The sequence below is a fragment of the Hipposideros armiger genome, unplaced genomic scaffold (assembly GCF_001890085.2).
Source record: "Hipposideros armiger isolate ML-2016 unplaced genomic scaffold, ASM189008v1 scaffold_831, whole genome shotgun sequence".
In the NCBI taxonomy this organism is placed as follows: domain Eukaryota; kingdom Metazoa; phylum Chordata; class Mammalia; order Chiroptera; family Hipposideridae; genus Hipposideros; species Hipposideros armiger.
In genome coordinates this window covers 174,852-187,503 of record NW_017732181.1, presented here as the reverse complement: position 1 = coordinate 187,503, position 12,652 = coordinate 174,852, and the positions used below count along the sequence as shown (strand labels likewise).

The 12,652-nt window shown below is 43.6% G+C and overlaps 1 protein-coding gene across 5 annotated transcripts; it reads right to left on the bottom strand.

The window, feature by feature from the left end:
• Nucleotides 1-1,673: 1,673 nt before the first annotated feature.
• On the bottom strand, nucleotides 1,674-10,123 carry ARMCX2 (armadillo repeat containing X-linked 2). 5 transcript variants are annotated; one of them, XR_002122403.1, is made up of 5 exons: nucleotides 10,018-10,123; nucleotides 8,766-8,818; nucleotides 8,358-8,430; nucleotides 7,890-7,991; nucleotides 1,674-3,292 (listed from the first exon to the last, which is right to left on the bottom strand). XR_002122403.1 is itself a non-coding variant. In XM_019629237.1 (4 exons), the coding sequence occupies exon 4, from the start codon at nucleotides 7,862-7,864 to the stop codon at nucleotides 6,011-6,013; it is 1,854 nt and encodes a 617-aa protein (XP_019484782.1). In that variant the 5' UTR covers nucleotides 7,865-7,991; nucleotides 8,358-8,430; nucleotides 8,766-8,818; nucleotides 10,018-10,123; the 3' UTR covers nucleotides 5,598-6,010. The 5 variants fall into 5 exon arrangements, 3 of the variants coding, with proteins under 3 accessions (XP_019484782.1, XP_019484783.1, XP_019484784.1); XR_002122404.1 differs by lacking the exon at nucleotides 7,890-7,991; XM_019629237.1 differs by lacking the exon at nucleotides 1,674-3,292 and having other exon boundaries at nucleotides 5,598-7,991.
• Between the last annotated feature and the right edge of the window lie 2,529 nt (nucleotides 10,124-12,652).

The window sequence follows — 12,652 nt, the reverse complement described above, 5'->3', positions numbered from 1 at the left end:
ATGTTACGTTTCATGTTGTCCCAAAGGTCTGTTAAACTATCTTCATTTTTTAAAATTCTTTTTTTGTTTTTGTTGTTCTGATTGGGTGTTTTCTGCTACTTTGTCTTCTAAATTACCGATTTGATCCTCTGCTTCATCTAATCTGCTGTTGATTCCTTCTAGTGTAATCTTCATTTCAGTTATTGTATTCTTTTTTTCTGATTGGTTCATTTATATGGTTTTTATGTCTTTATTTATGCTTACTATCTTTGTTGAAGTTCTCAAAAAGTTTCTTAAGCATTCTTATTACCAGTATTTTAAACTCTGGTAGGTTGGTTGCCTCCATTTCATTTAGTTCTATTTCTGGAGGTTTCTCCTGTTTTGTTGTATGGGACATGTTTCTTTTTTTTTCCTCATCCTGGCTGTCTCTCTGCGTTTGCTTCTAAGTATTAGGTAGACCTCTTATGTCTCTCGGTCTTTGCCAGGAGGTCTTATGTAGTATGTATCCTGTGTGGTCCAGTTGTGCAGTCACCCTGATCATCTGTGCGTGTGTTCCAGGAATGTGTCTTGTGTGTATTGTGTGCATTCTCCTGTTGTCATTGAGCCTTGATCTCTTTTACCACATCAGTGGGTGGGATTGACTCACAGGCTGACTGTCTGTATGGATTAGCTACACCCACAGTGTCTGAGCTGCTGTGTCAGGGCTGACCCTCCAGTGGAGGATTCACCCCAGCGGGCTCTTGTGCCTGTTGAGACTAACTTTTGGGTGTGCCGCTTGTGGGGCTAACTGAGTAGTGCTCCAGTGTGCTGTGGTCTGAAGCTGGCGTCTGGGTGTGTTGTTTCCAATGTCTTTTAGGAGGGGCTCCCACGCAGACCAATTTCAGCTTTGACTGTGACTGGCCCGGGGCTACCTGGTAGGAGCCACAAAACTATGTATAGTTGGTTGCTGCCTCTGCTGGACTTGGAGGTATGCTGGGTGACTTTACTTTGAACCGAGGCCAGCGGACACCAGTATTGGGCCTGGGGCAGCTTAACAAAAGGCCCAGGGCCCCCATAGGCCTGTTGCCACCTGCTAGTTGCCCATAAGGCCCAATAGTTGAAAAAAGCTTACTTAGATACATGAGCCGAGCTGTTTGATCCGATGTTGAGAGTGTCCCCAGCAATGCAGCGACTAGCAGGGCAGGGCAAGGTCCCAGGGAATCATGAGGCATGGCAGTTGGTTTTTATAAAGTTAATACAAATTCATTTATTCCACCAGTGCCAGGCCTGTGACTACTTTGCAAAATGCCCTGAGAACACCGCAACCAGCTTGCTTCTCACAGAGTCCCAAGAGCCACCCAAGAGAGGCTGCAGTGCAAGTTGTGGCTGACTGCCCACCACTGAAAGTTCCCCAGGCTGCCAAGGGCTGTCTGCTGCTGCTGTAAAAGGCTTTTGGAGCATTTGGGGCAGGGCCAGCCACCCAGGACACTCTTTAAATTTTGTCATGCGTATGTAACTTAAGTCTAGAGCTAATCAATACATACATAATAGGTGAGAGTCCCAATTGTGATGAATTTGAACTGATATAAACTTATATTCATAGTCAGGCACACTCAAAATCTATAATTCTCCCCCTCTTTGTTCTGATATTACAATATCATCCTCATATTTAAGATATTTTCATATTTCAAAGTATGAGTCTCAGTGACAGCATATGAGTCAAGTTGCTATTTATTTTCCTTATAAATAGGGCATAGTGGGAATTATTTTCAAAAGGCTCAGAAAGGCTCAGGATTTCCTAGATCACATATTTTGGCTACCAGTGTTCCCAGTTTCACTAAGGAAATCTGGTAAAGTAGTGAATTCAACTGATATTACAATTAAGTAATAGAAAATAACAATTTCTAAACTTATTCTTCAAGTCATCTCAGCCTTAAAGATGGCTTTAAGTGGAAGGAGATTCTTGCAGCAGTATACCATAATGGTCTCCATTTTATCTTTTACATTGAATCAGGTATTCCATAATTTAGTCTTCCCATTGTTTTCACTGGAAACTGCTCAGTGTTCTTAGAAACAAAATATCTGATCCTACTTAATTTCTCTTCTCCATGAAATTGTTCTATAACAACAACTCCCTCATCACCTAGAACTATTATAAGAGGGAAAGCACGCTCAGTTAATTGTAGGTTAATAGTTTTCAACCCTAGATTGTGCAAGGAAGTCTCATTTGTACTTTGTCCACATCAACCCAAATATGCCACGTTTTCCTGGGACTCTTTTACTTACTATCCCATTCCTGGCCTTACTCTTAGTCTCTGTTCTTTTGCTTACACACAAAAAAGGAAGTTAAGGAAAGATACTGTGATGTATCTTACAAATGGAAAAGTTGAATAACTTAGCCTGATAAAGGGTGGAAACAAATGTGGCTCCAGGGACTTCATGAGCACAGTATGTATCACTTCATCCTTGTGCTGTACCACTAAAATGACAAAACTGTGTTGTCAGTCCTTGCATTCATCATTTCATATTTTTTTAAAAAAGAACATGATCATTTCTTGATCTATTGCTTACCCAGACCAATAAATTAAAGCAAGAAAGGTAGGCACAATCACTGCAAACATTGTTGTGAGGACTGTCTCACTTCACCCATGCTCTGGACACACAATGTAAAAGGCAAAAACTATAGTACAGAATGTCTAAGGAATGTTTCAACAGTCACATTTCAGGAATAATACTACACTATATAGCTCATATCTAATTCCTTGTGCCTATTTTTAGTATTTTACTAAGTTAAATCTTTCCAAAGAACTACATTTTTTAAATCTCACCACACCTGGACTATGCTGTCGATCTTTCACATGTGATGAAATTTAAGGCACAAAAACGTAGACTTTAGGAAATGAGATATTTGCCTATTGTGTGATTCTTAGCTCATTCATGAGGTCAGACTACATATCTCTACATGAGAATAGGTTTCATCTGAATGGGATGGAAGTTTCCACTGCTAATTAGAGCAAAGAAAGCTGGGTGGATTACCAGAATAGCTGGGATCAAGCCAAGAGACACTGTTGCATCCATCTTCAGTATATGAGCTCAGATACCACCTCTATCTCATCCAGAAGTTTTTACTGCTCCAGGATAGACATCTTTTCAGATTCTCCTTCGTAAGGGTTCAAACAATCTTGGTTCTAGCCTCACCCAGGGTCACCTTGTTACCACAGCAGTGATGTTCTTTATTAAATGGCCATGGGTTCTATGTCATCTGGGTTATAATGATCACAGTAAAACTGAGTAAGATCAAAATTAGGCTCAAGAGTCCTCCATCATTTCTCTCCTAAAAAGAGAAAAACAAAAAAAGGGTTTCACCTATATTATTATCACCACTGATAACTTCAGAAAAATCCTTACTATTTATTACAAGCTGTCAAGCCTATGGTTGTGGATACAAGTTTTACAAAATTGTAATTTTGCTTGAAAGTTCAAATTTTATTGCTGGTGATAAATATTGTCAGTTTTTTTCCTTAAAGGCTCACCTCATTCATTTTTCAAAAATATGTCTGCCCAATATCCAAGTCTAAAAAACCATTCTGCCAGTTATTCTTTCAAGTAAAAATATTGTTCCATGAAAAAAGCAGCTAATTCAGGGTACAACTCAAATGACTGTGTAAATATTTTTTTGAGACAACCATGGTATTAAGCTATGCAGAATAGTTCTTTGTGCACATTTCCTATTTTATCACATAGAATATTAAAGAGACATGCACTCATGCATCAAGATTTAATAAAATTTATAATTTTATTGTAAATAAGAACTCTATTAAGGACATTTAAAAATGAAACTGGATTTAAATTTGTGTGTGTGTGTGTGTGTGTGTCTATAAAGAAATCAATCACTACTAGTACAATTTGGGGACACTGCCTTGATTTATGCTAAGGCACTAGCAGTTATAGCACCATTAGTGGAAATGTCAACCTAGTGAAAATAGCAAATTACATGTTAGTATTTTTGTGAAAATAATTGTGACCTTATAGTTTCAGAAATCTGCAGTGTTCTGTGGACTGCATATTGAGAACCACTGATATACAATATGATTCCAATTCTGTGTAAAAACACAAGAGATTATACAATAAACATCTGAAAGAATTTTCACCCACTTTCAATTGCAGAAGCCTTTTTTGACTGATGCCCCAGACTCTTACATATGGTTAATATCCTTTCATGCCAATAATATAGAAGTAATGAGTTTTTAATAGTTGCACAATATTTTACTGTGTGAACATACTACCTATTGTCTAGCCAATTCTATAGTGTTAGACATTTAAGTTGCTTCTAATTTTTCTCTCTTAGAAATAGTACTCAAATGAACATCCTAATATATTCCTCTGTGTACAATTATTTGATTATTTATTTAGGAAAAAATCCTACAAGTGGGATGCTTGGCTGAAAGGCATGTATGTCTTTAAAGCTTCTTATGCAGATTACCAAATTGCCTTCCAGATAAGTTGTACCAATATATTGTATAATACCAACCTGCCCATTTTCTACGTGACCATCTCTCCAGAGTCCTTATCTCTATCCCTGCCACAACCTACCATACAGTTGCACAAAAATGAGGAATTTGTAAGAGGTGGCAGGAAAGTGGGCTGGGTTTGGAAAATCTTGGATGTTTCCCATTTTCTTCTTTCAGTGGTACAGGGAGGAGAGGAAGGAAGATGCATTTGCTCTAAAGTGAACTCAGGGGGTGGGGTGGGGTTTCCATAAAGGCCTCACCACTGCTCCTCTTCTAAAAGAAGACAGTCCAAATCTCTAACCCTAGGGAAAGAAAAACACTCTTTGCACCAAGAATCATTCTACCTGTCACACTGCTTTTTTATCATTAGAAATGGTAACTCACTTTGGCATTACTTAGTCACCAGGATTGCCCAAGAAAGAGGGCTTTCTCTGTCAAGGCCTGCATCAGATCACACAATCCTCCCTGTATGTCGACCTACAGCCAAGGGGGGCAGCAGATCTTGGTACTTTTTTTTTTGGTAAGAGTCTCTTATTACCATCATTCCCTAATGGTTTCTATAGACACCACCCTACTTCACTCTTCATCATCTCATGCTTGGTTCATCATAAGTTCCTAACAAATGTTCTTGTTTTCAATCTCCACACCTAACTCCAGCCCAGCTCTAATTCATCATGCACATTGCCACCAGATTATTTCTCCTTTTGTCTAAAATATCCATTAACTCTCAGAATATGGCAGGATATTTCAATATCTCAGCTTGGGGTCAGGATCTTCCCAAAAGTTTATTAACTCTACAGTTCCACCTTCCTATCTCATTACTCCTCTTCTTACGTCTTCCATTTCAGGTAAAGTGGTTACCTTTCTATCACTGGGACAGATTTCTCACCTCTGTGCCTTTCTTCAAGCTATTTTTCCCTCCTGAAATGTCCTTGTTTTCTCATGCTGTCCTCCAGGGTCAAGTTTAAGTGTGTCCTTCCTCCTTGAAGCTTTCTAGTAGCTTCTGCTTAATTTAACCAGGCAGCATATACTTGGCAATGGGCATATGTCCAGGTACTGTTAGCAACCCTTTTGTACTTATGTACCTTATCTCTCCAGCTAGATTTTAGATTCAAGCATGAGAACAAATTTTTGTCAGTTGAAACATACAACTTTATTGATGATACACAAATGAAGTCTTTGGTGGATAAATTCAAGTCAAAACAAATGATACAGCTGTAGGCTATTTATGATGGAGAGGTTCAATATCAATTTACATAGAGGAACCAGTAAAAATATTTCCATTCAAGCAGCATGATTAAAGTCACAAATGTGTTTTCAGTATAAGAGGACTATTTATTTGGTATTCATAAAATGGTTCAGCTTAAAGCTGAAGACTGTCACAGATAACATCACTCTGGATGATACATTATTCACAACTGGCAGCTGAAAGGATCCCTTTACTGTATGGGCAAGTGGAAAAGCAGTAACTTTCAATTTTAATTGCTTCCAGACTACAAAACCAAGAAATTATTTCAAGTCTTTTGAGAGCACATAGCCAATCAAAATTTGTCCACTAGTTTTATAACTTTCACTTTCACCAAGAGGTCATGGTGATCTGCTAAGGCTCGAATTTTCTTAACGCATACTCCAGATGTAGTGCATAAGTAAAAAAGGGAACCTTTATTGAATTCTCTGTAGTTGAATACTTCTGCTCTGAGATTGTCATAGATAATCTCAAATAGAGTAAGGGCATTAATAAGAATTTCTGATTCCACATAAGAATTATAGAGGGAACTAAATGATGATGGCACTTGGGTACTGAGCAGTTTTTTTAACATATCTGGATTTTCAGCAAAATTTGAAAGTATTTTCAAAATTTCAACCTTGATTTTTCCACCTCCCTGAGATAACAAACGGAAAAAGTTTGCAATAGAATTGACAAGCAGGTGCTGGTAGTCATTAGTAATAGTCATGTTTGTTAAAAATTTTAGTCCAACTACTTGTACTGCTGAGTTCAGGTTTGAGGCCATGATATCATCCATTACTTTATTCATGTATACCTGAAGCCGGCCCTGATTTTCATAATTCTCACTCAGGTTATTCATGGCCATTAAGGCTTTTTCCTTAATGTGGGGATCAGTTTTGTTGATCATGTTTGCAATAATCGGGAGGCCTCCCAATTTACGAATCGTGTCTTGATTGCATGAATAGTTGGCATTGTTGCTCAGAGTGAGCAAAGCTACCTGTTGGATGAAAGGATCATCTGATTTCTGAAGCAAAGCAAGGACTTTCCTGAGATCTCGGACACCCAGAATCTCATCAATTTCATAAGGAAATGGGCGCTTCTGCATGGGAACAGGCCTCCGCCCTCTCCCTCTCTGCTGGGTCTCAGGCTCAGAGTCTGACTCAGACTCTGTGTCAGTCCACCCAGACTCCCCTTCCTCAGAATCAGGGACCTCTGCCAGGAAAGCCTGTCCCCCATTAGCTGAGGCTGCAGCAGCTGCTGCAGCTCCATCCCCAGGGCGGAAGCCCAGCCCCAGTTCATCTACTTCAACCTTGTTATTTTTCTTGCCTTTTCCCTTGCCTCCAGTTCTGGACCTGGTTCCACTCTTGGCTCCACCTTTGGGTACAGCTCCAGTCACTGACCCGGCCTTAGGTATAGCCCCACTATGAGCACCAGGAGTTGCTTTCTTGGCAGCTGATGCTGTTTTAGGAGACTCTGAGGTCCCAGGAGCCTCTGCAGCCCCAGTAGGTGCTGCTGCCCCAGAAGGCACTGCTGCTCCAAAAGGCGCTATTTCCCCAGTAGTCGTTGCTGGTACTGGAGCCTCTGCAACCTCGGTAAGTGCTGCTGCCTCAGCAGGGGCTGGCATGCCGGGAGATACCACTGGTGCCCCAGGAGCTTCTGCTGTGTTAGGGGATTCTGCAAATTTGGGGGCCCCTGCCATTGTGGGGACCTCTGCAGCCCTGAGAGCCTCTGCCTCCCCAGGAGGTGGTACCACTGTAGAAGCCACTTCCAACTCAACTACTGATTCGGCCTTAGGCTCAACGCTGACCCCTTCTGCCTCCTGGGCCAGACCTCTTGCCCCACTCTGAGCCTCAGCACTGGATGCAGCTGGGGCCACTGTCTCAGCTCCAGCTGCATCCAGGGCAGAGGCTTCATCCTGTGCCCTGTCCTTTGCCCCAGCGCAGACTTGGGTTGGGGGACCAAATCCTGGCCCAAGGTCGATTGTGAATCCAGCCTTTAGTCCGGCTCTAGCCCTGGCTCCAGTCCCGGTCAAAGCCCTGGTCTTGGGCTTGGCCAGTCTCTTCTTCATCTGGTTTCTTCTCCTGGTGTATTTGTAGACACAGTACCAGGCACTTGCCCCGATCACTATCCCAGCGGCTACACACCCAGCATCCCGAACTCGGCTCATGGTACAGCTAGAATGATTCTCTGACCTGGCGTGGAGCTGGCTTGCCCAAGCGGGATGTGTGCACGTCAGGGCAAGGCACTTCAGCTCAGGCTCGCAAGTTCTGCAGAGGCTGAAAGCCAAGCAGGACCTGGGGTAAAGCATAGAAATGAGGCTTAGGACTGTGGCTCACTTCATGCCTAACCAGGCCTACTTAGAGGTGAGTTTGGGGACATAATGCTTGGTGGGTTTGCTAGTATCCAAACACAGATGTGGAGGCCTGTGTTTGCTGATTCAGGACCCTGGTTGTCCAACATTTTCTACATCTTCATCCCTAGCCTGCCCTGCCCAGTGACAACACACACAATTTCCCAGCACCTAAATGGGGGATGAGAGGCAGTATTGATATCAGGAAAGCTGGTGGAGAGCAGTAAAGACAGTAGAGATCCCAGATTCTGCTCTGATCCTCCCAGCCCGATCCCAAAGGTCTCCAGATGATGCTCATGCACATACCAACCTGATGGGAGCAGGAGCAGTTTGCTCTTTTCCACCAGGCTTGTAGTTGTGCAGGGCCAAAAAGGCAGACAGACCTGTGGAGAGATCCCAAAAAGGGCATTTGGGGGCCTTTGGTAGATGGATTCCTCTTCCTTTCCTGATTTGAACCACTGTGGGCCAAGTTTCTTCCTCACAATCCTCTTCTTTCCATCTGTATTCCTTCCTCCTCTAACCAGTTATTAAGAAGGCAGATGCCACGCCCCTTTCCCTGCACCAAAAGGGGCAGGTCCAGGGCAAGGGTGTTTTGTAAAGAGGGAGAAGATGGGGGAAAAGGAGCTTCTGGTTCCAGACTCTGCTCTGGTTTCTGCCACACCCACAGCAGGGGTTCCCAGATAGTCGTTCCCTGCCCCCCCCCCGCCCCCCCACTGACCTCCAAGGATTCAGGGCTCTTTTTCCCTCCTTCAGTTCAGTTAAAGTTTCATCCTAAGGGCAGAAATATAGACAGCAGACGTTGGAGCCTGGTGAATGGAACAAACCCAGGACAAGAGTCCCAATAATGGCTTTTAGCATTCACATACCAGAATGACAAATGGTTCCACCTCTCAATTCCAATTCTCACTGCTCCCCTCCCACCCCAATCCACCCTCACGCGCAGACTCCCCAGGCACTCAAACTCTCCTTTCCCTTGTCCCGCCCCCTCCCCCCCTACCATCCGCCATTTCTTGGAGACACACAGCCACACCCCTTCTCCTGCACCGAAGCGGGAGGGGGCGGGGCGAAGGTGCAGTGAAAGCTGTATGGAACGCGGGACAGGGGATTACTGCCAAACAATCTAGTGTCCGCCTCCTAGGACCACTCGTCCTTCAGTCCCCAGTACCCAGGCCTAGCAGTAGCCTACAGAACAGGAGCCCCAATGCCTGCCCTTTCGGGTTGAGGGTCGTGATTTTCCACTGTTTCTCCGCTCTGGGCTCCGCCTCCCACCCCCCACCCAAATCGCCTGTTAACCGCCATTTCTCCCTCTAGCGTACCCGAACTCATTTTCCAGGACTGAAAAAATGGGGGTGAAGGCTGCTGTACGGAGGTGTCTGGAAAGCAGCCTGGAAGTTAGCACGGTGGTTTAATACCAGATTCTTTCAGGGTCCTCCCCTCCTGTGAAGCCCAAACAGCGCCAAACCCGCCATCTCTCCTATAGAGGATGGCACACCCATTTCCCAGCACCCCCAAATCACAGTGGCCCCACCGTTGGGAGGGGAGGGTGCGGGAATGGTGGTCCAGGGGAGGTATCTGCAAAGTGAAGGTGGGAGTGAACCAGCCGGATTGTTTCCAAATTGAATGCCCCTCCGGTCACCCTTTCCAACCTCCCCAGTGGCCTTATATGCTCTGCCACGTTTATTTCTCTTCCCTCCTCTCAAAACAAGACGGGATGTGGGGTGCGGGGCCTGAGTGTCAAAAAACAAAAGGCAAAAACACTGGCTGGGAGAGGAAGTAAGCGGATTCTCTTAGAATCTTTACGTCCCCCCTCCCCCTCTCCCCACCGCCCACCAAAATGAGCTGCGACTGAGCGCGGGGGTCTGGAAAGCCGGCCAGAAGCCGGCAAGGCGGTGGCGCCCGCGGCCTGAGACTTCCGCATCACGGGTCTACCCCTTTTAGGGGTGCCAGGCCATGCCCACCCTCACACCCACCTGCCCGGATCTGGGGAAATTTTCTCCTCCTCCTCCTCGCCTGGGTTAAACGCACGGCAGTGCGCAGCGCAATAGAGTTGGTACCCAGAGGAGGACGGAGGAAGGCGGTCAGAGCTTTAAGTACCTTTGCCCACGTCAGCTCCTGGTCACGTGGGAGCTGCATCGCCAGTAAGCTTGGGTCCCCAATTTCCACTCCCACTAAAAGCACGAGCCCCCTCCTTTACCCCTACTCCCACCTCACCCCACTACATCAGGTCCTGTCACTCATTTTTTGTTTTGTAGTCCTGGAAGCCAAGAGAAGCCTCTTTTCCGTGTGTTAGAATTTGCCTTTCTCTGGTTGGGGGGCAGGAGATGCATCTTCTTGGGCTATTGACAATTTTTACCTTATTTTTTGTTGTTGTTGGGGAATTGTCTCATCCTCTCCTGGACAACTGGACACTCTCCCCTTGTTCCACTTCCAAGCCCTGGTACACTAGCGCCCATCATTTCCCTTGCATTTGGGCTCCTGCTCCAGTATAGGTAAGAGGCAGAGTGTCAGAAAGGAAACAAGAGGTGGGAGTGTGGTCTGTACTTCTCTAACACTCCTCTATGTTGTTTTTAAAGCTATCACCACCCTTATTATTTTAGTAAGAAAATGCAACAAAACAAGAGTTCAGTGTGGAAAGCAGCAACACAAAAAAAGCAGGCACGTTTTATAAAAAAGATTTCCCACTAATATTGGCAGGCACTACTAATCTTGGTAAACTTTTACCACATAGAAAATGAATTCTATTGGCCATGTAGGAAATAGTTTCAAAACATGCTGAGGTATTTGAACATCTAAAAATGGAATTTTTCTCAACAAGATAAGCATGTCTCCATATGATCTGTAAATTGGTCCATGGAGAGATGTTCAGTTGTTCAATGTTATTTGTTTGGACAAATAATATCCTACTCTTTCTCCTTCTGGGACAGCTTTTAAGTTGGATAAATAAATGATCCTGTCTTGTTCTCTTAGAGAAACACATTTATTTAATGTTCCCAAACCATTGCTGACTGCTATGTGAACCTCCTGTAATTTGATGGCTGTAACCATGACAGTTTTGAACACCTGTCCCTGGATTAGGTTCCAGTTTTGTGATTCAGCTGTGGGCAAAAGGAAAAGCAGTCAGGCCAAGTAAATGACAGATGTGAGGGATGCAGAGATGGTCAAATACTCCTTGTACTGTTAAAGGGTTGGGGGAGGTACTGCCCCTCTACCCCCTCCCATATGCCAAAACCTCTCATCTTCTGCAGTCAGGCACCTGACTCTGTTGCTCACTCCAAAGGTATACATAGACAGGTGACCAAGGTAGTAAATGCCACCTTTACTCAGGTGACTAACCTGAGTAGGTGCCTGTGGCTTCTGCCTACCCTCTATCCTCCCAATTCCCACAGAGTTAACTCAGAGATGCATAAAAGGGATTGCTGTTCCCCCCTACCCCTGCAGCTGTGGGTTTCTATGAAGCCTGGAGAAGTGATAGCTGGGGGAAGCACCCAGGTCTGCCCGCTCTGCACTCATCCATGATGTACAAGTTAACATTGATCCTAACCCTGTCTGCAGCTACCACCTGGCTTGAGAGGTGCATCCTGGTGCAGCCTCCTCTCACTTCTGGCCTCCTCACCACAGGTCATCCAGGGAGAACCCAGCCTTGCTGCAGGGTCAGGGCCTGGCGCCCATGCCCACTTTGGTGCCCCCTCAGCCAATTTTTTCCCTGGGCCCAAGGGACATACTTTTGCCCACTGCACATACTAATTAACCTAGAGTAGGCATTCTCAACTAGCTACCTCTGCGGTCTACCTGAAATTCTATGCAACATTTTGTTTGTGAGTGTGTGGTTAAATGCATTTCTGGAAATAGGGGTCATCGACCTCATGAGTTTCTCAAAGGGACTGTGACCCCTCCCATAGATATTGAGAACCAATACATGCCTAGAGAGTCTGTGTTATACATAATAGTTCAGATTAGGAATCTTTTGAGTTCTTTTCTGGTGATAATAGTGATATATATTAGTAGTTTAAAAAATTAACAAAATGAGGAACTATGAGTATATAAAGTATACAGGAAAAGAGCTCTGTAATATCTTTTCCACTCCCAGCCACTACTAACAACTTCCACTTTTCTTTTTACGCACATATTAGTAAGAGAATTTGTGCTTATTAATGAAGTTCCAAATTGAGTAACAATAAACTAATGATAACTACTTGGAATTTGTATTGTAATTGCAGTAAATCTACAAATTAATTTGAGGAACATTAACATCTTAACAATGACACTTCCCCTTCAGAAATAAGGCATGTCTTCATTTTGCTCAGATCTATTTTTATGTTTGTTAATCAAGTTTCATAAATTTCTTTAGCTAAGTAATTCTTATTATTTGTTTACTTTTTCCTAGGTGTTTAGTTTTTGTTGCTGAAATGCTATCCCTTCTCCAATTATAATTTCTGATAGGTAATTTTCTGTTTAAGAAAAATTATGCATATATATATATATATATATATATCTCCAAAAGATGTGTACACATTTTAAGAAAGGAAAAAACTATTAAAATTGTAATACTCAATATATACTGATAACAAAAGATGAATACAAGTCATGTTTGATATCTTCAATTAC

Excerpts from the sequence above, each read along its gene's own strand:
- ARMCX2 (XM_019629237.1), bottom strand. The coding sequence starts at position 7,864 with ATGAGCCGAGTTCGGGATGCTGGGTGTGTAGCCGCTGGGATAGTGATC.